General features: G+C 45.5%; 1 protein-coding gene across 1 annotated transcript; it reads left to right on the forward strand.

The window, feature by feature from the left end:
* The first annotated feature begins 21,816 nt into the window (after window positions 1–21,816).
* TFF3 (trefoil factor 3) lies at window positions 21,817–25,066 on the forward strand. Its single transcript, XM_061192841.1, has 3 exons — window positions 21,817–21,995; window positions 23,359–23,505; window positions 24,570–25,066. Exons 1-3 carry the CDS (start codon window positions 21,872–21,874, stop codon window positions 24,581–24,583), a joined length of 285 nt encoding a protein of 94 aa, XP_061048824.1. The 5' UTR covers window positions 21,817–21,871; the 3' UTR covers window positions 24,584–25,066.
* Window positions 25,067–25,280: the final 214 nt, after the last annotated feature.

Genomic DNA, 25,280 nt, shown 5'->3' on the forward strand with positions numbered 1-25,280 from the left:
CAGGTGTCAGGTATCTGGGCTGATATTGTTCCGAGGCTGAGGGGTGGGGTTTCCAGAAGAACCCGTGGGTGGCAACTTTTGTATTTATTTCCTGGGATCCAAAGAGAGCTCAGCACTTAATGAAGACTCGACGTTAATTTAGCACAGTCAGAAACGCGGCTTCAAGGAAGGAAGGCCCGTCCTGTTTGTCTCAGGACACAGGTTTAATGAACGGAAGGTGTTTCCCCATGAAGAACCTTCAGGCCCAGGATGCTCGCAGGGCTGTCTGTCCTCCAGTGCCCTCTGCTGGCCACCCTGGGGACTGGCGCACCCGCCTGCACCAGGGGGCAGGGATTTGTCTGACAATAGGTAGCCTCCTATGTCCAGAGATTGGCCTCAATAACTATTGTAAGGGGGGAGTGGGAGGAATTGGGAGATGGGGATTGACATATATACACTATTGATACTATGTATAAAATAGATAACTAATGGGAACCTGCTGTATAGCACAGGAAACTACTCAGTGCTCTGTGGGGACCTAAATGGGAAGGAAATCCAAAAAAGAGGGGATATATGCATACGTAGAGCTGATTCACTTTGCTGTACGGTAGAAACTAACACAACATTGTAAAGCAACTGTACTCCAATAAAAATTTTTTAATAAAAGATTGTAAGTTGCTAAACTTATAAAGTTGGATCAGGCCGAATTTACTGATATGGGTTCACGAAGCAGAAATGCTGCATGTAGCGTTGCAGCCTAGGAACTTGGAAAGGGCTCTCTTGCTGGTTTGAAGACGGCCACCTTCTGGCTGTCCTTACAGGGACTTTCCTAGGTGTATATACATGGAGAGAGAGGCAGAGACTGAGATAGAGACAGAGCGGGACAGGGAGAGAAAAAGCTATAAGGCCTAATCCTATCAGGTCAAGACCCTACCCTGATGACCTCATTTAAGCTTAATTACTTCCATAAAGGCTCCATCTCCAAATACAGTCACATTGAGGGTTAGGGCTTCAATAGGTGAATTTGGGGACACAATTTTGTCATAGCATTGACCTTTCATTCAGCTCACTGTCTTTACACCAGTAATACTGATAATTGTTATACCTTGAGGTGGTTCGTTTTTTTTTAATTAGCCTTATTGAGGTATAATTCAAGGCAATAAAATCTGTCTATTTTAACTGAATCAGTGAGTTTTGAAAAATGTTTGCAGTTGTGTAAACGCTACCACAAGGAAGATATAGAAGATCTTCATTCCCCCCCTCAATTCCCTCATGCCCGTTTGTAGTCAATGCCCTCCTCCCACTTCCAGCCCCAAGTAACCAATGAGTGTGCTTCCTTTCACTATAGTTTTGCCTCTTCTGGAGTTTCCTGTAAGTTTAGTCACATTGTGCGTGATCCTTTGCTTCTTCTTTACGAGATTTATCTGGGTTGTCCACGCCTGCTGCTTGCTGGGTAGGATCCTGCAGGGGGGCATTTCACTGTGTGTTTACCAGCCCCCAGTCGATGGGCATTTGGGTTGTTTCCAGGGCTCCACTGTTAGGAACAGACCTGCTGGGGACAAGTGTGTACGAGTCTGGAGTTGGCTGTGTAAATACCTTTTCTCTTGGAAAATATCTGCTAAGTAGGATCGCTGGGTCGTATGGCAACTGTTCTGTTGGACTTGATAAGAATCTAACAAATTCTTCTTGCAAAATGGTTGTGCCATTTTGCCTTCCCACCAACAAAGCATGAGAATCTGGAGGTTTCCCACACCCTCTCCAGCACGATGTTGTTAGCTTTTACTTTGAGTCGTGCCGCTATGTGATGTGCATCTCATTTCCACTTTAATTTACATTTCCCTAGTAACTAATGATATGGAGTATCTTTTCATGGGCTTGTCCTTTTTTTTTTTTACTTTTTCTCTGGTTAAGCATCTGTTCAAGTCTTTTTATTTTAAATTGATTTTTATTGGGGTAGAGTTGATTTACAATGTTGTGTTCGTTTCTGCTGTGCAGCAAAGTGAGTCAGTTATACACATACATATATCTACTCTTTTTTTAGATTCTTTTCCCATATAGGTCATTACAGAGTATTGAGTAGAGTTCCCTGTGCTATACAGTAGGTTCTTATTAGTTATCTATTTTATATATGGTAGTGTGTATATGTCAATCCTACGGTTTTCATAAGGTGTTTTGTCTTCTTTATATTGAGTTGTAAGAGCTCTTTATCCATTCTGCATACAAATCCTTTATCAGATTTATGTTGTGCAGATATTTCCTCCAAGTCTGAGACTTGCCTTTTCATTTCCTTAAGTATCTTTCAAAGAACAGATGTTTTTAATTTTGTAGAAGTCCAGTGTTTTCAATTTTTCTTTCATGATTCACACTTTATGTGCCCTAGCTGAAAAAATTATTTGCCTAATCCAAGACCACAAGGATTTTCTAGTATGTTTTCTTCTAGGAGTTTTATAGCCTTAGATCCTATATTTTGGGTTTATGGACACATTTTGAGGTAATTTTTTCAGTGTGAATTTTGGCATTTTCCTTTGCTTTTTTTTAATTCTCTGGAACAATATATGTTGCATTGGGACTATTTGGTATTTGCAGCTTTGTTAGAATTTCTCTGTGAGACCATCTGGGCATGGAGAGTTTTACAGAATAAATCTGTAAAACTTGATAATGTTTTTTCTTTCCTCTATGGTTGATTTGAACTTCATGCCTCTACCAGATCACTTTGGGTAAAGTGTGATTTTCCTAGAAACTTGTTTATTTCATCTAGATTTTCAAAATTAGCTGCATAAAGTTATTCAGAGCAGCCTCTTATAATTTTTAAAGTTTCCTCTATTGTAATAGGTGCTTGCCAAAGAATTCTTATTTTTATTTGGGTTTTTTTCTCTCTCTCTCTTTTTTTTTTTCTATTTTCTTTATTAGGTTGGCTAGTGGTTTGCATGTTTTGTTTATTTTTCAAAAGAACCAAGATTTTGCTTTATTACTTTATTCTTTTTCTCTTAGCTACTTCATTAATTTCTTCATCTTTGTGTTATTTTGGCTTGCCTTCCTATTCTTTTCCTAGCTTTCTGAGTTGGGAATTTACTTCCATTATTACTGATATGTGTTTAAAGCTACACATTTTCTTTTGATCACTATTTTAAATACTCTTCATAGATACAGAAATGTTGTGTTTTTATTACCATGATTTTTAAGAAAGTCTGTAATTTTGGTTTGTAGTTAATCTTTTAGCCACAAGTGTTTAGTAGAGATATTTAAATTTCCTTATGCAAGAACCTTCAGAAATGTTGTCATTATTTTCTAGCTTTTTTTACATTTGACCGTAGAGTGATTGTCACATGTCTACCGTATGGAACACAATGCTTTCTTTGTGAACAAACATATGATTAAATTTTGTGAATATTTCACATGCACTTAGGAAGTTGTGTTATGGAACCCACGTTCGGCTGCTCGCTGCTTCTAAGCCAATAATTCGAGAGGCAAGTGCCAGTAGAAAGGAAAGATGCTTTAATTAGAAAAGCCAGCAATCTGGGGAGAAGGTGGACTCGTGTCCAGAGACCAACTCCAGAGATTCTGCTCAGCGATTGCAGTTTTTAATGGAAAAAAAACGGGGGTGGGGGGAGGGGCGGAATCTCAGTGAATTATGGAGTCAGGAGGTTGGGTTCTGCATCCTTCTCCATTGCGCGCAGACTGGATGACTCTTCAGATGTCATCTTGCCCAAGTGGTCTGCAGGATTGCTGAGGGGCTGTTGGGGCAGAGAGCTGGTCACCCTTTGACTGCTTACTTCTTCATCCTTACTTATTTTTATCTAGGGAAAGAATCAACAGGTCAGACACGGCATGGTGGGCATTGAGGAGAGCACACGTCAGGAGTTAGTTTCAATTGCTTAGTGATCTCATTCCTATAATTAGGTTCTTTGTAAGGTTAGAGGGGAACAGAAAAGGGGAAACAGGAAAGGGGCAAAAGAGCTGCTTAACAGATCCCCACTTGTCAGACATCACTCCAGTTCTAAAGGGTTATGGGCACATGTCCGCCTTCTGTAACTTATGGGCAAAAGTGCATCTTCTGTCACTTCTTCATGCTAACATAGGATGCCATATTCTCAGAGTGGAAGATGTCAACATGGGTCTGTAGCATCTCTTGGCTGACAATTTTAGTTGCCCGCTTACAGACACGGGCAGAGCAAGCTACAATTATTTTGATGCCCACAAAAATATAGATTACTATGAGCAATCATGTTAATCCCATTCTCTTGAGACCAGTTCTTGGAATTGTGCTAACCACAGACTCAGTACTGCTCAAGATGGAGCAGCTTATATCATGGCTGCAGTCTGGTCATCATGCAGTTAGCTTTTCCCCTCCAGTGGCAGTTACAGTATCTGTAAAAGCAATTCAGGAATGTGCATCAGACAATGAGTCTGTGACTCTATTGACCTAATTATTAACTACTCAGTTTTGTACTTGGAGGGGGCAGGGGCTTCAGGGTTCTGCTCGGTTCCAGTTGTATTATCAGGCCTTAAGTTCGACATATGTATGTCCATAAGATCTACCTTATTGATTATATTGTTTGTCTATCTTTTCTTACTTATATTTTTGTTCACATGACATACCCAGAATGGTGTCCCCATCAACACAGCATGGTGTTCCCAACTCAACATCAGCTGTGTTTTTCTCTCTTTCTGCATCACCTATGCTTTCTGGTTAGTAAAGTAGAATACCTTTGCCCAGCCCCTTATTGGTACAAAGATATGTGTAACTGGTATACCTTCATTGTGAATTGTGGCTTATAAAGTGTCCCTCTTCGTCATGTGTAAGTGCTTTGTCCTGAATTCTATTTCGACTGAGGTCAATACACATCCCCTGCTTAATGTCACATCAGTTAAATCACTTTTGATCCTTAATGTTTTCAAGTTTACATTTATTAGCAATATATTGACTAATTTTTAATCATAATGACTACTAGTTAAAAGCAAGAAGCAAGAGAATACTGGTCAAGAAATACAGGAAGCTAATGAGGAGAAAAATCATAAAAGTAATAATACTGAAAATTCATCTTCAGATCTTCAGCAGAGAAGTTACCTGATGAATTGATTTAAAAATCTTACAGAGAACATCAAATTTCTCCAGAAAGTAAAAATGTTAAGAAATAAACACAACTGTAATAGAAATGACTGCAGTTTTAAGGAAACACCTAAAAGAAAATATTTTTATATCAATTCACTTTATCCTACACCATACAAAGTTACTACGACTTATTTTTTTGTAATTCCTAGAAAAGCGTTTGAGGGTTTTTATTTTTTACTGTGAAAAGGGCACAGTGGAAAGGGCTGGGAAGCCCGGCTCCAGTGCCTGCCTCCACAATTCCTTATCACTCTGAACCTCAGAATCACCCCACCAGTTATTTATTAGCTACAGAATCTCTGAATTTTTCTGCTTTACGGCTACATCATTCTGCAAAAGGTACCTTGGCACAGTGAGTGTATTGAATTATGGTCCAAATGACCCTCATTAAGGCAGATAAACCCAGCGCACAGATCCTGCCTGCCTGCTCTCAGTTTGCTTTATTAGAGTCTATAAAAGTGGGATGATAAGCAAGGGCCCAGCTGATGGTTCTCCAATCATGTAATAGCCTTTGGGCACTCGCCCGGAGCTGTGCAATCTGCTGGACTGCTAACTTCTGGCCTCAGGGTACAGCCCTTGGTTACAGGGCTCCTCATCCATGAGCTCCAGGCCAGGTCACCTCCTTCCTTCTCCTCCGTTACCCATCCCACATCCACACTCACCTACCGGGAGGACTCCCATCCCCCGCAGCTGGAGTGCCAAGGAATTGAGCAGACAGCAGCTTCCAGCTCAGGGAGAAGGGCTGGCAGGGCAGGGGGTGCCAAGGGTCTGGTCCAGGACTGGATAGCTGCTCTGGGCACGAAACCCAGAGTGGGACCCAGTCCCTGAGGCCAAGTCAAGCTGAACTGAGTCTAGAGGGACGGAGAATGTTTATAGGGTTTGCACCTCCAGATTGTCACAACTGCACTAAAGCAGTCGCCTTGTATAGGACTCCTGTAATGATGGCAACACCACCCGGACCAGCACGGGACTGATGCTTCGCCCATTAGATTATCCTGACATCACTGCTCCAGCCTCATACCCACCTCGGAAGGCGTCCTAGTTGCCCATCATGCCCCCCGGGGGACACCCACGAAAGCTTGAATCCAGTTTTCCGTCTCTAGATCCCACAGGACCATCCTCTCTCAACCTTCCTGCACGACAGCAAAGATGACATCATGGAGGGTCCAGGTCACGACCACTGTGCTTGGTCCTGGAGCTGCTGCCATGTGGACACCAAGTGCTGGGGACCCTTCTGCCCAGGGCTATCCAGGGTCTCTCTCACCACGTATGCTCCAGTGTCAGGACTGTCTCACTCTGCCCTGATGCCCTGGAAAGAGGCGTGTTCTCGCTACATCTTCATCTTCCCCTTCCTCACGTTTCGGACAACACACCCCCATTGCCCCCTGCCTGGCAGAGCCCGATTCAGGGTCTCCTGTATCTTTCATATTGATATATCCTCTGTTAGGAAGAGTGATGTGCAGACATCGGGGCCCCAACACTCACACATCTTTTCCTCCCACACGACGGCCTGTGTGTTTTGAATTTATTTTTGAAATCAGCATATTCACCCACTCAATCCTTCCTAATATAACGAATATGAAAAAGAATGTATATATATGTGTGTGTGTGTGTGTGTGTATGTGTGTATAACTGAATCACTGTGCTGTGCAGTAGAAATTAACACAGCAGAGTAAATCAACTGTACTTCAATAAAATAAATTTTTTAAAAAATGAGTAAGTTTGGGGAATGATAACAGCTTCCTCTTACGCAAATCGATGTCGGATTAATTTAATTATTCATGAAAGGCTATGTGTTATTCACCTCTATTCAGATAGAATTAAAAAGTATATATATAATAGAAAACAAAGCACAAAGTTGACTATAGAAGTTTTTCAATTAATTTCAGGGGGAAAGAATTCTAAGGTGAAATTAAACTTTGAGACAATGTTATACCATTTCAATACACATACGACCATGTAAAAATAAAGAAATATGGATTATAGAAAAATAAATAAGTTGTTGTATTGTGTGTACTTTTAAAGATATAAGCTATTTGGAGTACAATGGAGTCTTTCATGTCATGTTAACCATTTACTTAGTAAAATACCCCCAAAAAATCTAAAAAAAATATTCCTAACGTTTGGAGCCGCTTGAGGGAAGTAGCTGCAGCAGAAGGAATGCTGCATGGATTCCGTAATGAGGCATCTGAGTTTGAGTTCATGACGCTCCCTTCATGACCACAGCTTCCCTATCAACTGTGACCACATAATCTTCTCCCTTTGGAACCTCCCAGGGTATCTGGGCCAAAGGCTGTGCACACAATGGATGTTTAGTAAATATTGACTGATTTTTCTTTGCTCAATAATGTATCGGCCTGTGGGAGTTGAACAAATATTAACGCTTTGGTAAAACCCCTCAAGACAGTCAAACACAAGCTATCATGTGAGTGCTGCGGATATGAATCATCTATTAATGAGCCTTGGTTTTAGCTTCTTTACATTTAATATGCAAAACAGGGCTATTCTGAGTCCTGAGAACATGTGAGCCCCTTTATAACTAAGAGCTACATGTAGGGAGGCTTCGGCGGTTGAGGTAGGCTCTGGCCTGTCAATGTTGCCATTCTTGATGGTCTCACACTTTGCTTTCAATTCCCTGGTGGACTGAATTCTTAATGAGGAGAATATATTACAGCCAGGGAAATGCATTCTCTGAAACATTGAAATGATGGTGAGTATGAAGGGTCAACCTGAGAGATATGCTTGCTTCAAACCCATGTGGCACCTTAGCACAAGCCAGCCAGAATCCCTGTGAGCAGCAGCCCTGGAGAGGTGGCAACCGTGAGGAATTCTCCATGCAGAGAAAGCTCCTTTCCCCCTGTGTAGACAGCTTCGAGGGATCAGTGGGAGATTCCAGTCTGGGTAGCGGATACATTCTCTTTGCAGTTTTGATGGTCCAGTATGGCTTTGCTTTTGGCGACACGTCTCTCACTGGACGGATCTGCTCTCCGCATCTTCTGAATTCCCTACAAACTACTTTCTATGCAGCTGAGCCAACAATGGTCGGGGATGTGGTGGAAAGAGCCAGGGGTGAGATATGGCTGCAGTTTATGAGACGTAAGATGCCTTCAATTCTGACCATTCTTATCCTGCATTGTAGTGAAAAATCGAATAGGCCATTTGTTCACCTCTGCTGGAACCACTTGCTTTTTGAACAACTTAGTGGTCATCCCTAAGAAGTCAGAATCACAACCTCCAGTTTATTTTCTCTGACGTACTTTGAGGTGAAGGATAAGCTGGTGCATGGTGTGAGGGTCACACTGAGAGCACATTTGATCCAGGGATTCATCGTATAAAGCATGGTCACTTACTGGACGCTTCCCTGGTGGGATGCCAAGTCACTCTCACGAATGTTGTCCATCCTCACCCAGGGATGTAGCTGGGTCTTCATACCTGGTGAATTTGGCAAATCTACTAATATACAGAGAAAGTTGGGATTGCACTGCAGATGCCCAAGGACCTAGAATTAAAATAAGAAAACTTGAAATGAGTCGAGACTTTTATTTACCCTTAAGCTGGTTGCTGGGTGGGATTTCAGTGGTTCCCTCCCTCATCCCTGGGCAGATAAATCTCTTTGGTATTGACCAGGCATCCAGGATGGGACGTTCAAATGGCTCCCAAACCGGGTCCCCAGGGTTCTGACCCTCTTCCAGGCCTGCTCACTCTCAGCCCTTCCTCTCCCTGCTTCCCGGACCACCCTATTTATTTGGATATTTTTAATGAAAATTTTAAGCTGTCATATTTTAAGCCCTTTTCCTCAGATTAACAGTATATAATGTTATGGGCATCTATATACGTGCTACCCAGATTTATCCACCTTGGACTTTGGTTCTATTTGCCTAGATACCTCTCATTTTACAAAAAGAAATAAAACAATAAAAATGCCCCCTTAACCCATCCTTTTCCCCTCCCTCCCCAGAGTCAACTGTCATTCTAAAGTCAGTGTACATTATTCCCATCATATCCATAAGCAATCTATAGTATTTGTTGTTGTTTTTAAAATAATCAGAAATGGTAGGGACTTACCCGGCGGTCCAGTGGTTAAGACTCTGTGCTTCCACTGCAGGGAGCATGGGTTCGATCCCTGGTCAGGGAACTAGGATCTCACATGTCGCACAGCGCGGCCAAAAAAAAAAAAAAAAAATCAGAAATGGTACCATAATATGCAGGCTTTTCATCTTATATTTTACAGTTAAATTTTGAAATTTATTTCTATTGATAAATAGGTCTGATTCATTTAATTTAACGTAGAATGCATTCCCCTACTGATAGGCAATTAGGTATATTATTCCCAGTTTCTTCCTTTTGGAACGATATGGACTTGTTCAATTTCCTAGGTATTGCCCAAATGCTTGCCAGGGTGGATGTGTCAATTATGCCCTACCAACTTTAAGAGTTCCTGATTCTCCACACCCTTATCAACATTTGGTGATATGTCATTCTAATGTTAGTTTATTTTGTAATTCTCAATTATCAGTGAGGTGGAGCCTCTTTCCACATCCTTATTGTCTACTTAGGTTTCCCTTACCTTACACTACCTATTTGTGTATTCTAAAAACCATGTTTGTCCTTTGTGGCCTTAGTTTGTAGGAGTTCTTTGTGTATCCTTGATAGCAATCCTTCGTCAATTATGTGGGCTCCAAATATCTTCTCCGAGTTCAAGACTTGACATTTTACTCATCTGTCACATACTGATAAATATGTAGTCTTGATTTTAATTGAGTCATATTTATCAACTGTGCCTTCACAATTTGTGCTGTTTTAGAAAATCCTAAGAAAACTTTGAAACAAAAAAGTTATAGGATACAAAGTTAATATAAAAAAATCAATTGCGGTTTTATATATTAGCCACAAGCAGTTGGAAATAAGATTATCATCTGTGAATAAAGACAATTTTACTTCTTCCTTTGTGATCTCTACTATTTTTTTACCTTGCCGTATTACATTTTCTAGAACCACCATCATAATGTTAAAAGAAGTGGTGAGATAGAGAATTCTTGCTTTGGTCCCAATCTTAGAATGAGAATGTCCAGTATTTCACCTCAAGGTAAGATGTTAGTTGTGGGGCTTCTTTTGCAGATACCCTTTATCAGCTTAAGAATGTTCCCTTGTATTCCTAGTTGCTGAGAGTTTCTATCATGCATGGGTGTGAATTTTGTTGAACGCTTTTTATGCATTTATTAAAATGATTGCATGTTTTAATTTTCATTTTTCTATTAATGTAGTAAATTGCATTAATTATCTGATGTTAAACCTACCTTGTTTTCCTTAGATAAATCCACCTAAATCCTGATGTATCATTATTTTTGTATCTTGCTGGATTCAATTTACTAATATTTTGTTAGGTATTTTTGAATCTATATTCACAATGGTCTTTCATAATTCATAATGTATTTGTCAGGTTTGAGTATTAGGCTTATGCTGGCCCCATAAAATGAGTTGGGAAGTATTCCCTTCTTATCTTTTTTTTCTAAGTTTGTATTAAGATTAGAGTTCTTTGTTTGATAGAATGCAATAGTGAAACCACCTTAGCCTGAAACTTTCTTTGTAGGAAGGTTTTTGATAGTAACTTCAAAAATTTTAATAGAAATAGGGATATATACATTTTTCTATTTATTCTTGTGCTCATCTGGGTAAATTTTGTTTTTCAAGGAATTTGTCCATTTCATCTAAGTTGTCAAATTTGTTGGTATTAATATTAATATTAATATTATTCTGAATATTACCTATTTTTCCTTTTAATGTCTGTAGGACTGTAGTAATAGCCCGTCTTTCATTTTTGACGTTGGTAATTTGTGTTTTCTTTAATTTTTGTTTCTTCATCAGTCTAGTTAGAGGTTCATCATTGTTTTAATCTTTTCAAAGATCAAGGATTGGTAATTTTTTATCGTGTTCATTTTTTTCTATTTTACTTCTGTTAGATGTTTTGATAGTTTCCCACAGGTACTGAGGGCTTTGTGCATGTTTTAAACTTTTTTAAACTTTTTTCCTTCTCTGTTCTTCAAATAGGATGCTCTATCTTTAAGTTAACTGACCCTTTCTCCTGCCATCTTCATTTTGCTCTTAAGTCCATCCAATAAGTTTTAATTTCACATATTGGAGTTTTCAGTTTTAGAATTGTTATTTGTCTATTTTATTACCATTTTCTTTCCTTTTATTTCCTTCCTTCCTTTCTTTCTTTCTTCTATGATTTTCTATCTTTTCATACATTGTGAGCACATTTTTCTTTACTTCCTCAAGCATAGTTATGGTTGCTGTTTTAAAATCTTTATCCTATTGTTGCAACATCTGGGTCATCTCAGTTTGTTTTTTCTCTTAAGAATGCATGACACTTTCCTGTTTCTTTGTCTTTTAGTAATTTTGGATTAAATACAGGATAATATATTGTTATGTTGTGGAGACTCTAGATTCTCTTACATTCCTCTGAAGAATGTTATGTTTGTTTGTTTGTTTGTTTGTTTTAACAAACCATCCACTTGGTTGGATTCAAACTTCAAACTCTGCCTCTTGAGTGGCACTCAAACCTCAGTTCTCTTATTTTAGCTGGAGTCTGTCCTGCATACATATGGTTCAGAGGTCAGACCAAAATTTGGGAAGACTTTTTACACAGAATTTGGGGTTCTCCCTGTGGCTCTCTCCTTTTTGGAATTTCCCCTTCATTTCCCAGCTGCTGGGCTTGTCTTGTTCTCTGTATGCTAGTTACTTAGGCTAGAAAGACTGTAGATTTTCTGTTGGGGTTTTAGCCACCACTGGACAATATCAACCATGGCCTACCCTCAGGCAAAAATCCATAAAGATGGCAAATTCACTCCATTCCCGTTCCCTTGTTCCAAGTGTCAATGCCCCTCTAGGATCTTACAGGGCATTTGTGTTCTGTTTTCGCTTCGTTTTTCACTCCCCATTGTCTACAGGTCATTGTTTTTGTATATTTTCCAGAGTTTTCATTATTATATTCAGGAGGGTTGGGTCTGGTGTGAGGTGGCTGGTCATCTATATTTTCTTTTTAAATTTTAAGGCTTACTTTCACTTTTGGGCCTTTAATTTATCTGGGAATGTGTTAATGAGTTGTAAGTTGTGAATCTAAATTTACCTTTTTCTCCATATGGATAATTAAGAGATGCTTAGTGTTGTGAGGCAGGGATCTAAATTTATCCTTTTCTAATATCAATAACTGATTGTCCTGATACCATGTACTTAGTTGTCCTTTCTTTCCCCACTGATATGAAGTATTTTTCTGTTATTATCCAAGTTACCTTATGTAAATGGATTTATTTCTAGGCTTTCTGTTCTGTTCCAGTTGTCTGTGACTCTATCACTGCACCAATACTTCTTTGCTTTGAACACAATTTTTGAATAATCTGATTAGACAGATACCTTCTGATCCTTCTCTTCCTCTTTTTACTACTTGTTTTTTAAAAGTTTCACTGGATATCTTTGGCCCTTTACCTTTCCATATAAATACTAGGACCAATTTGTGGTGTTTCATAAAAATCTCCCTTTGGAATTTTGATTAAAAAATGCATTGAATATGTAGTTTAATTTTGAAAAAATGGCTACCTTTAAAATCTAGTCTCTTCAACAAGTGGTGTTGGGAAGGATGGATAGCTACATATAAATCAATGAAATTAGAACACTTCCTCACACCATATACAAAAATAAACTCAAAATGGTTTAAAGACAAATATAAGACATGGCACCATAAAACTCCTAGAAGAGAACATAGGCAAAACATTCTCAAACATAAATTGCAGCAATATTTTCTTAGGTCAGTCTCTCAAGGCAAAAGAAATAAAAGCAAAAATAAACAAATGAGACCTAATCAAACTTAAAAGCTTTTGCACAGCAAAAGAAATCATCAACAACCAAAAAGACAACATTCAGAATGGGAGAAAATATTTGAGAATGATGTGACTGACAAGGGGTTAATATCCAAAATATACAAACAGCTCATACAACTCAATATCAAAAAACCAAACAACCCAATCAAAAAATGGGCAGAGGACCTAAAGAGACATTTCTCCAAAGAAGACATACACATGTCCAACAGGCACATGAAAAGATGCTCAACATCACTAATTATTAGAGAAATGCAATCAAAACCACAGTGAAGTACCACCTCACACCTGTCAGAACAGCTATCATCAAAAAGTCTACAAATAACAAATGCCGGAGAGGGTGTGGAGAAAATGGAACCCTCCTACACTGCTAGAGGGAATATAAATTGGAACAGCCACTATGGAAAGCAGTATGGAGGTTCCTTAAAAAAATAAAAATAGAGCTACCATATGACCCAGCAATCCCACTCCTAGGCAAATATCCAGAAAAGATGAAAACTCTACTTCAAAAGATACATGCATCCCAGTGTTCATAGCAGCACTATTGACAATAGCCAAGACATGGAAACAACCCAAGTGCCCATCAACGGATGAATGGGTAAAGAAGATGTGGTACATATATATAATGGAATGTTACTCAGCCATTAAAAAAGAGTGACATATTGCCATTTGCAGCAACATGGATGGACCTAGAAATTGTCAAACTAAGTGAAGTAAGCCAGACAGAGAAAGACAAATATTATATGACATCACTTACACATGGAATCTGATAAGTAATACAAATGAATCTAAATACAAAACAGAAACAGACTCACAGACATAGAAAACAAACTTATGATTACCTAAGGGGAAAGGGGGTGTGGGAGGGATAAATTAGGAGTACGGGATTAGCAGATACAAGCTACTATATATAAAATAAACAACAAGGCCCTACTGTATAGCACAGGGAACTATATTCAGTATCTTGTAATAACCTATAATGGAAAGTAATCTAAATCTAAATATATTTATATTTATGTTTACACACACATATATATATATATATAAATGAATCACTATGCTGAAACCAACACAGCTGAAACTAACACAATGTAGTAAATCAACTATACTTCAATAAAAAAAAAAATACAAAAAAACGTGGTCTTCTTATCCACGAATAGGCACCTCCTTACTTATTTAGTTCTTTCAGGTGCTTCAGTAAAGACCACAATTTGTTTGCTTATTTAGCCTTCAGTTGTGCTATGAAGTCCCTCATGAGAAAGAAATGTTCATTTACCTGATTTTGTTCTCTCTCACTAGAGTCTGTCACAGTGAACTGCCCATTAGAAGATCTCAAGAAACAAACTTAGAACTTCTGTCTTTGGGTTTTATATTCAATCAAGAATCCTGTGAATAAATACAGTTATAATCTCTCCTCTTGCCCCCCTACCCCTAGTGTCATAGGATGTTAAGAGTGGAGGGTCAGCTGGGACATCCAGAAACAACAGATGTCATGTTTCAAAGTGAGATACAGACCATGACATCTTAAAAGTAATTTGGACTGTTAGATGAGTCTTAAATTTTGTACTTGCATTGAAGCTGTAAAAGCTTCATGAGCAGAGAATTTTGGAGAAAATGACATGTGAGAACATTCAGAGAGAGCTGTTTAGGTGCTGTGAGTCCCTCCCACTCCCATCTTGCCCCAACGGGGAAGGAGGGTGGGTGTGCCTGCCCTTAATCTCAAGCCTGGAGGACAAGGCATAGGGGGACCACCGAGAGAGAGCTTGGTCCATGCCTGCCATGGTTGGGGGTGACAGAAGGCTCATTTCTGACTCTTGAGAACTCTAATCTCAAGCAAGGAGCAAGATGAGCTGTTAGGATCTGCCTGCACCCCAGAGTTTGTTGGGGTGAAGGATGAATAAGTGTTTCTACTTATGAACCGGAAACAGGACATGGGGCCTAGGGGAATTCTGTGCTTCCCCTCTAGGGCTTGTACAAGAAGTGTGAACTCTTCTTTTTTTTTAAATAATCTAACTACCAATTTTTTTTTTAATTTTTTAAATTAAAATAAATTTTTTTTTGGCCATGCTGCGCAGCAGGTGGGATCTTAGTTCCCCGACCAGGGATCAAACCCGGGCCCTGGTATATATCTGAATATATATAGGTACCTGAATATATATACAGATACACAGTCATAAATCTACAATACAATTATCATGCTACCACTAATTCCTTTACAGCATCAAATGAAATCAAATTCAGAATTTTGAATTTAATTATAACATGGAGCCTAAAGCTTCAGTTCCTGACAACTAAGTTTTGTGACTTTAGGGATCATGGGATCACCTGAGTTTTCATCCCAAAAGGAAAAGAATCAGTCCCCACTGAATGGGAAATGAAAACAAAGACACTTAATGATGCAATCCCACGGGCCCTGTGTGGTTACTCCGCTCACTGACTACTGATTAGGGCCTGCAATGGCCTGAATGCGTGTGTCCCTCCCAAACTCCTGTGTTGAAATCCTAATGCTCCATGTGATGGCCTTTGGGGGGTGATGAGGTCATGAGGGTGGAGTCCTCATGAATGGGATCAGTGGCCTTATAAATGAGGCTCCGGAGATCCCCAGCCCCTCCCGCCATGTGAAGTGCAGACATCTCTGAGCAAGAAAGCCCATCTATGAACCAGGACAATGGCCCTCCACAGAAGGCCTTGGTGCCATGATCCTGGGCTTCCAACCTCCAGAGCTGTGAGAAATAAGTGTTGTTTATAAGCCACTCAGTCTGTGGTGCTGTTACAGCAGCCTGAACACACTAAGACAGGGCTGGATATTCACACTCATACCCACATGCACACTGCCCGCCAGTGCACAGGCATGCATGTCAGAGCGTGACGGACCATGACGCACTCATGTTTGCACCCCTTGGCTTTGTGTCTGTTTCCAGAGCTTTAGAGAGCTCCTTGCCAGTGCCCCATCAAAGCCACACGCTGTTCAAATCAGACTCAGAAGTGACTGCCACCGGTGAGGGGCTGGTTGAGTGCCCTCTTGGCGGGTGGCCTGGGACCCCACATCTGCTGTCCTGGCGTAATCGCTAATAGCACCCCATACTCTCTGAACATGTCCCAGTTTGGACGACTCACGACACGGTCACCTCCCTTTGGGCCTCCCCTGGCGTGGGCTGATCCCTGCCCTGGCCCTTGAAGCCCTGATTGGGAAGTGAGACCCCTGCACTTCCCTGCTGGTCAGTGTGGTCCAGCCTCCCCAAGACAAGGAAATTGGAATAAAGCATCCGTGGGGATTATTTGGGTGACGTGTGGAAGCATGGGAAGGGATTCAACAAGCACGGGGTGATTGATTATAGCCCGAGATTCATAGGGACCAACAATCACATGCGCACAGTGAGGACAAAGGCAGGGGCCCGAGACGGGGGAGGAGTCGCAGCCTGCACAGCAGGAGGGCCAGGGTCCCAGGCGGGGGGACAGTGGGCACTGGGCACTGGGCAGAGTTCATCCAGTTCACCAGGGGAGGGTCAGGGTGGGGAAGGAGAGGGTCTCTTTTCAAGACGACTGTCGAGATCTTTAGCTGTGTCCTTCCCTCCCTGCCCCTCACCCAAGAAAGTACAAGTTAAAATAGACCCTCAGAGCCAGGTGTCCCTTGGGGCGACCATAACAAGGTACCACAAACTGGGTGGTTTAAACCACAGAAATCCCTTCTCCCACAGTCTGGAGGCTGGAAGTGTCAGCGGGCTGGGCTCCCTCTGAGGGCTCTCCCCCATCTCCAGGCTCCTCGGGTCTGCCCGCGTTCCTTGGATCTTAGCGGCATCTCCCAGTCTGTCTCGGTCCCCGTAGTCAAGGGCATCTCCTTGCCTGTCCATGTTCACATCGTCTCCTTTCTGTGTGTCTGTCTCTGCATCTCTTCCCCTCTTATAAGGACACCGGTCAGATTGGACCAGGGACCCACCCTACTCCAGCCTGACCTCGTCTTAACTGAAACACTTACATCTGCAACAACTCTGTTCCAAATAAAGCCACGCTCTGAGTTTCCAGGAAGGACGTGAATCTGGGGAGGACACTCTTGTACCCAGCACACCTGCAAGTCAGTCAGTGACAGTGGCTTGATTCACAGGGAAGAAGAGCGCGGTGGCTTATCCAACTTGGCTGGCAGGAGGATGGGGCTCCCCGGGGTCTCCTGCTGCTGCTGGGCTTTCGTCCTGCCCCGCCTGTACCGGGGGCTCTCAGGGACCACCTCTGTCTTCCATGGCTGTCCTCCTGGGACACAGCGCAGGGCCAGGGGCTGGCGTTCGTCACGCTCAAGTGGAGGCACACCCAGGTGCCACCTCAGTGCCTGCCAGGCCTCAGCTTCCTGCTGGAGCCCGTCCAGCTGCAGAGAAAGGCCATCTGGGTCCAAAAGGCAGGGCTGTCCACGAGGGGCCTGATGCCCCCTGGCCGGACACATCCGCTTCCGGCTCTCAGCTCTATTTCTGACTTATCTCTGTTCCTTTGGGTTCCCTGGTCATCAGCTGACTTGTTCTTGGGAACCTTTCCTTGGTCTCACAGCACCTGGGGCTGACGCAATAGCTCCAAACCCAAAAGAGCCCTGGACGTAGAGGTCACTGTGGCAGCATCACCGGATATATACCTTGAGCTGGACGCCGCTTTCCCTGAAACCCGCAGTGGCTGTCACATGCCCCTGTATGTGGTATGATGGGTGCTGGCCCAGGACTGGGGGCAAGAGATCCAGGGTCCATGAGGGGCGTACTCGGGCCCATAACCTCTGTCTCAACTCAGGACCCGCTGTTCTCTACCCCTCCCCCACAGCTGGTGCGCGATACATGTGCACGACTCTAAGTGCCCTGTTTGTCCTCAGTGTAAACCAGGAGCCTGCCTGAATCGGTCCGTGGTTGCGTCCCCAAAGCATCCACACTCAGGTCTGGCTCCCCAGGAAGGGGCCGGCTGGAGGGAACTCTGTACAGAACACAGAGGGCAGGGCCACACCCAAGGCAGCTGCAGAGCGATGCGACAGCTGGTCAGCAGGAAGCTCCCTGGGGAGGTCTGTGGCCCCAGGGCTACCCTAGGTGTGTCGATCAATGTGACTTTGTACCTTCTATCTCTGTGTGGCTCTCTGCCGGCTTGAGTAACCAAGAGGGACAATATTAGAAAGCTGAGAGGTGACATGGAGTATATAGCCCTGACTGTATTTTCTGTGAGGTGGTGAGTTCATAGTGACTGCCTGGAACACTCTTCTGACCTTCACCCATCTGTGAACTCCTACTCATCCCTCAAGACCCAGTGCAGATTTCACCCCGGATGAGAAGCCTGCTGGGTAGCATTCTGCCAGGTCTTGTGGCATCATACCACAGTTCACACTTCAAGGCTGGTTCGCCCTCACAGGGCTGTGGGCTCTGAGGGCAGGACTCTGACTGGTGTCCTCAGGGCCCAACATTACAGGACAAGTACCAGGCCTGTGATCACACTCGGTCCGTGCTTGTTGTATACATGCCAGGGGCCATGCATCCTGCAGGTGGGATGTTGCAACCCCAGCACTTGGGGCCAGACAGCCTGCTTCTTGGCCCTCGCCTTCCCTGGGCACCAGCGTACAAAGCCCAGGGAGGGAGGGATGCAGGGCAGGCTCCCAGGACGGCCCAGGCAGCTCTTCACCCTGGTCTCTGGGACCACTGGGCAAGCCATCTGTCAAGGCTGGGCCAAGACAGGTGACCCTGGGGCCTGCTGCTCTGGCACTGGTGTTACTTCATTCCCGGAACTTGAACTCCCCCGGGGGAACGCGGATGGCTATGGGCCTGTGCGCTCTGGAGGGCAGGATGGGCTCTCTGCCCCCATCTTCTGCCCCTGGTGGACAGCCCAGGGTCCCCAGAACAGAACAAAGAGAACACACACGGCTGAACTTCCCCCAGCAACATGTGCTCAGTTCTCGAGGCTCCGAGGCCGGCCTCACCCCCTTCCCTCTAAGAAACCTGTGCTCCGTCCCCCCCGCCCTGCTTCCCACAGCTGCCGCTTCTATCAAGACCTGGAGTCTGCGAGACTGGACCCTCTGCCGCTGTAGCTGCTGCACCGCAGCTGGCAGGTGATCAAGTGTGACCCCAGCACCTGGTTCGGGCTCACCAGCTCAGGCAAACCTGCAGATGAGGCTCTGTGTGACAGGCAAGGAAGCTGAGGCACCGGCGGGAAGTGAAGTGTCCAAGATCATGCAGCCCCAGACTTGGGACCAGGTCTCACGGCTTCATCATTGTAACGATGACCCCTGTCTCCCTGTGAGGGAGTCTTTCAGGATGGGGATCTGCTCCCTTGTTATTCCTTCCTCAGCCCCAAGCCCCAGGCTCCTGCAGCGGGGGCTCCATCCACATTCACCGAGTGAAACTGAAGCGGAGCATCAGGCGGTGGCTTGCGCTGGCTTCCGGGAGAACTCAGTGGTCTCCCAGTCACCTGCCAGGGCAGGCAGGGCCCAGGGTCCATGCCGGTCCGGCCCTCCAGGCGATTCCAAGGGCAGCCAGGTGGGCTCCCTGCCAGGGCAGCCTTCAAATAACTGTCCCTTCTAAGCCCGTTTCTGGGGGTCTGTGCTTTCCTGAAACCTGGTCCAACCCCAGCCTGGCCTGGCCTGGGGGTACTATGGGGGTGGGAGGGCAGGGGCTGTGGCAGCAGTCTGGCCAGAAAAGGCTCCCAGGAATTTCCCCTACGATGACGTAACAATCATGCCATCTGTTAGCTGGGGTGACTCTCTCCCTCTGGGAACAGAGCAAGTGGCGTGAAAACGATGCAGAACCTGCTCTGTCTCCAAGCCTTAGAGCAGGGAGCAAACCAGATGCGGGTGTCACCGCATGTGGAGTCCCCCAGGGCTCACTGGGTAGCAGGGCTGGGCCAGGGGAGTCACGAGGTGGGCCAGAGTTCCCCGTTCCCAGTGCACGCACAGTCTGGCCCTAACGGTCGCTCAGGGGAGGACAGCTCTGAGGAGGAACCCCTGGGTGGTTTGGGGACTCCCTCCAACACCGTACCTCCGCCTGGGGATTAAAGTGTGGCCAGCAAGTGGGTCCGCCCTGGGATGGTGTACAAAACCTACCCCACGGTTCCTGGGTCAGAGCTGAACAGAGAGAAGAATAGCCCAGCCAGGAAGGAAGCCTGAAGACCACAAGATAACTGGACCCCAGGGGCTCCCTCTCTCCCCAGTCAGCCAGCTGCAGGGCGGGGCGGGCACCCTGAATGGAGAGTGGAGACCGCAGGGTCCCACAGAGGCAGGTCGAATCCCAGCTCCGCCGGGTCCCCTAGGTAACCTTTGACAGCCATCCTGTAACAGAGAAGAACAAACCCGACTCCATGTGGGATCTGTGCCCTCAGCTCTAACCTTTGTGCTCTGTGCTTAATCATGTTGCCTCTTCACCTGGGTACCGGAATGTCACCTATAGCCTGAAATATACATAACAGCCCTTTCTCAAGGCTCTGCCTCCCAGGCTTGACCTTTAAAGGTAAAACCCTTTTCATTCACATAGGGATAAAAAGTTGCACAATAGAGAATAACACTTGTCTTGTTGGAAGTTTGCAGCAACGCGGTGACTAGACCTGCGTGGAAGGCTGCAAGAACAAAGGTCTGGGTCTGGCGGCACTAAGAAGTTTGAGGCAAACAACCACACCCCCTCCCCTTTTAGAATAAAAGAAGCCCGAATTCTAACTCGGGTAAGATGCTTCTTTGGGACACGAGTCCACCCTCTCCTGTGTCTGCTGGCTTTCCCAATAAAGCCGCTATTCCTGCCCCAACCTGTCTCTCGATTTATTGGCCTGTTGTGTGGCCAGCAGTATGATCTTGGATTCAGTAACAACATTTTGAGCCTTGGTTTGTTCCTCCAGAAAATGGGTAAAATTATACCCGTCTCATTTAGATATACTGTTATAAAATAATTTCCAAGATATAGCCTTCACTTAAAAAAAAAAAAGCCAGCTGGGCAAGGTGTAAATTCGCCTTTGTGTTAAAAATGTGCTTAAATGTACAGAGAACATTCTGGAAAACACCTAAGAATGTGTTAAACATGGATAGTGCCACACAAAAGGGGGAGAATCTTCTGTGCTGTCTGATTTTAAAAACCTACTGCAGGGACTTCCCTGGCGGTCCAGTGGTTAGGACTTCACCTTCCATTACAGGGGGTGCGGGTTCAATCCCTGGTCAGGGAGCTAAGATCCCACATGCCTCCTGGCCAAAAAACCAAAACATAAAACAGAGGCAATATGGTAACAAATTCAATAAAGACTTAAAAAAAAAAAAATGGTCCACAGCAAGAAAATATTAAAAAAAATTAAAACCGGCTGCAGGTATTATATTTTTATGAAAATGTATTGAATAAGTTTATTTAATACATTTGTTAACGTGTAGCTGATGACAAAAACAATTTTTTTGCTGGAGAAAAGCAAAAAAGATAGAAAAGGAACTTCTACCTTTCAAGAGTTGTGAAATCTGCACGCACCACATACCGCACTTGCGCCGTCACCTGTCTTTTCAAGTACCCGAGGCTGGTCTGTGATTAAGCGGCCTGGGAGCTCTTGTCGCTGAGCAGGAACCCTGGTGGCCTGCTGCTGGGCGGGTTGCAGGATTGATGCCCAGGCCTGTTGACCCTGCCCTCCAGCCCCACGCTGAGCCTTTATCCTTTTCTCCCAGCCAGGCTAACACAGGCATTGACATGGCCCTGCTCCCTGACAGAGAGGTATTCACAGGCAACTGGAATCTGCTACCACCGCTGGCTTGCTACCAAAAAGGTGGGGTCGGAAGCAGCCTCTCCCCTTTGGGATGGTCGACGCTCTGGGGGCTGTACCATCTTGTGCTGAGGAGAAGCAGGTGGGGCCGGACCTAGAGGGAAGGGCTCCCCAGACAAACAGAATCCGGAGTGCCTGTGTAAACACAGGGGTATAAATGAGTCTTCTCGGCTGACGTGGCATGTTCTCTGAGCCGACGGGTCCCCAGAGCCCGCCTGTGACCATGGAGGCCAGAAAGTTCTGGCTGCTGGTGATGGTCCTGGCCTTGGTGTCCTCCAGCTCGACTGGGCAGTACGTGGGCCTGTGTGAGTACCGCTCTGACCTCCTCCCACTCAGCAGGGAGGAGGAGGGGCCGGGTGGCGGGGTGGAAGCACATGACGAGGGGACGGGACGTGGAAGAGCCAGGCTGGGGGCTTCCTGTGGCTTGAGGAGAGTGACCAGGCCCCTTAATAATTTAATAATTGCCACCTACCAGACACACACATTTTCTCTCAACAGCTCTACAAATTGGGTCTTGCTGTCCCCATTTTACAGACAAGGAAACTGAGGCTCAAAAAGTTTATAACTGACCCTCTCGGGCAGTGTGGAAATCAGGATTGGAACCCAGGTCCACCTGGCTGGCAGCCAACACCGAAGCCCACTATCCTACTGCCTTCCTTGCTGGAGATTTCCGAATTACAATATAGGTCTTTGTGCATTATTCTGGCACATTCGCAAAACAAAAAGAAAAGACAAATGAAAACGATCACTTCCAGAACATTTTCAATACCTACAAACATAGTTTTCATTTAGCCATTGCACTGCAGTTCCAATGGAACGTGGCTGCTCCATTAACCAGAGTGTGAAGAAGTTAGGGTGTGGCCGTTATCTACTGAGAGGTCTCAAACTTGTCACCCATCAGAATCGCCTGGAAGATTTTAACACTCTTAAAGCCCAGGATATGCCAACTATATCAGAGAGTCTCTGGGTGGGAGGAGGTATCAATGGTTTTTCAAGATCCCCGGCTGATCCCAATGTGAGCAAAGTTTGCGAAGCAGTGGAATAAGGAATTATGAATTGGCAGCCATAGAAGAGGATCTGAGATTTCACGTGATTTCTATTTTCCTAAGGAAAAATCCAGTTTAAGAAATAAGGCAAAGTGGACTTTTGCTGAACTTCAGACATGAAGACTTACTTGGAAAATGAATATTAGAGGCCCAAGGATGTACAGGGAAGGTTTGACAGGGGGGTAGGGAGATTCAGAAAAGAAGCAGAAAATAGCACGCATTGTGATTTCCTCTTTTGAATGCCCGCCTTCTTCTTTTGTTTTAAGGGGGAGATTTTGTTGATAAGACAACGAAGGGGAACATTGTTTCCGGGTTCAGGGGCCCTGGATTTCCATGGGTACCTGCCAGCTGGAAGGAATCCAGGCCCTATTGACTTCCTGACAGGGTGCTAGGAGCACCCAAGTGAGAAGCACCAGGCAGCCAGCCAGATCTCCTACAGAACATTTCCCTTTAAACATTTACAGGGAGAGTGTCCTCGACACGCAGACAAGCACAGGTTATGGGAGGGGTGAGATCACAGCCTTTGAACTCAGGAGCTGGGGGAGGGTGCAGACCTGCAAAGTGCAGCCAGTAGACCAACCCCAAGCCAGCAAGGGCTCTGACTGGGCTTTGTTTGGGACAGCGCCGAACCAGTGCATGGTCCCGGCCAAGGACAGGGTAGACTGCGGCTACCCCGAGGTCACCCCCGAGCAGTGCAACAATCGTGGCTGCTGCTTCGACTCCAGCATCCACGGGGTGCCCTGGTGCTTCAAGCCCCTGCAGGAAGCAGGTGAGTCAGCCCCACGTGCACGGGGGACCTTCCCGGGCCCCCAGGAAGCCTCACACACCTGGGCCCTGGGTGGGACCCCCTGCGCCACGGCTGTCAGTTGGCCAAGGAGGTCTCTGCAAACTCTAATCATTTCAGAAAGGTGTTCAAAGTCGAGGCCCTATGGAGAGGGAACTAGTTTAAAAATTACTCTGGAGAGAAATGGACAATACGTAGGTTTGGAAAGCTGGGCGGATTTCAAGGTCCTTTTCAGCACACGACCCCTGCAGAGTCTCTGTCCTTTGCGACTGGCGACATGCTCTCGGCCGGGCTGGAGTCCTGGCACCTCTCCCCGCCCTGCCATCCCCCGCCCTGCCCCCAGCACGAGGTGCTCACCCCTCCATCGCTGGAGCGGTGGGGTGCAGGACGGCCCCTGGGGAACCGCGTGTCAGGAGCAGGCTGTGCACGGGGGATTTGCTGTCTTGGCTCCATGCCTCACCCATCACACGGGGGGCGTGGAGGTGGCCGTGAGCCATCTGGCAGCCCCGGTGCCAGCTCACCGTCTAAGATGAACGTAGCTACCTAAGGCCCCTTCCTGGAATGAGCACCCGGGGGGCCACTCTTGCCCTTCGTCCCCAGATAACAACAAAGGAGGCCGCATCTCAGCCTGATCCCGGCTCCCTAATCAGCACGGGGCCCCTGCCCACTGTCCAGGGGCTCCTCCCCTTCCCAGCAAACCCGGGCAGAGGTCCAGATAAGGCTCTGGGCCCAGGAGGGAGGGTCACCCCTGCGCTGGCCGTCCCCACTCTGCCGGCTCCTCGGCCTGCGACGACACTTCCTTGAACTCTGGCAGTGGCCCTGCCTGGGCCCGTCTCCGGTGCCATCTGCCCCTACAACCTGGGTCCCCGTGGGGCATGTGGTTATTCTCCCACGAGGGTCGGGGGAAACTCAACCCTTCCCCAGGGACTTGGTGTGGAAAGCAGCAAACGGCGCTGACCTTGGAGCCTGTCTGGACCTGCAGAAGCGGGGCAGCGGGTGGGCAGGGATGAGACGGCTCAGGGTAACGCGTGTCTGTGCTTTGTTTCCAGAATGCACCTTCTGAGGCCATGCTGCTGCCCGACAGGTGGGAGGGGGACTCTGCCTGGTGCTAGAGCCTCTCCTGTTCTATCACCTGCTCCCGGCAAGCGCCGCCCCTAATGTGCGAGGCCTGATGCCTTAAAGAATAAAGCTCCCGTACTCAGCATGAGGACACGTCTTCAGTCCTGAGACTTCCTGCTGTTGTGTTTTATTTCTGCCGAGTCACTCTCTCCCTTCTCAGCATTTCACAGACGGGGGCGGCGGAGGGTGTCTGAGCATCTCCCAGCAGAGGGTCTCCCCCAGGCCTGGGGAGGAGGGAAGGGCCCCAAAGTACCTCCCTAGCTGTGAGGGTGCAGCAAACCTCACATCTAGTGCTGACCTGACGGGGAGGGCAAGCCACCTTCTAAGTGTCACTTGAGAAACACCGTTTCAAATGTAAGTTCCAAAAGAAAAAAGATTATTAATGTCTTTCTTGGCGAAGAGAAAGCCAATAAAACCATCTTACCAATTGGCACTTTTTGGTATTTCTTTGTAAGTCGAGTTTACCATCTGTGACAGCTTGGGTGGCCTTCTTTTGCTTCTTTCCTCTGAAAATGGATGCAGCTTTGTGGATAAATGAGCAAGTGTCACCACGAACGCTCATGAAGTCTTAGTAACCCCGAGATGGAGAGTTGTCCCCTCCCTCACTCTTGGGGACACGCAGCTCTCCACGGACACCGGGA

This window comes from Eubalaena glacialis, chromosome 6 (genome assembly GCF_028564815.1).
Source record: "Eubalaena glacialis isolate mEubGla1 chromosome 6, mEubGla1.1.hap2.+ XY, whole genome shotgun sequence".
Classification (NCBI taxonomy): Eukaryota; Metazoa; Chordata; class Mammalia; order Artiodactyla; family Balaenidae; genus Eubalaena; species Eubalaena glacialis.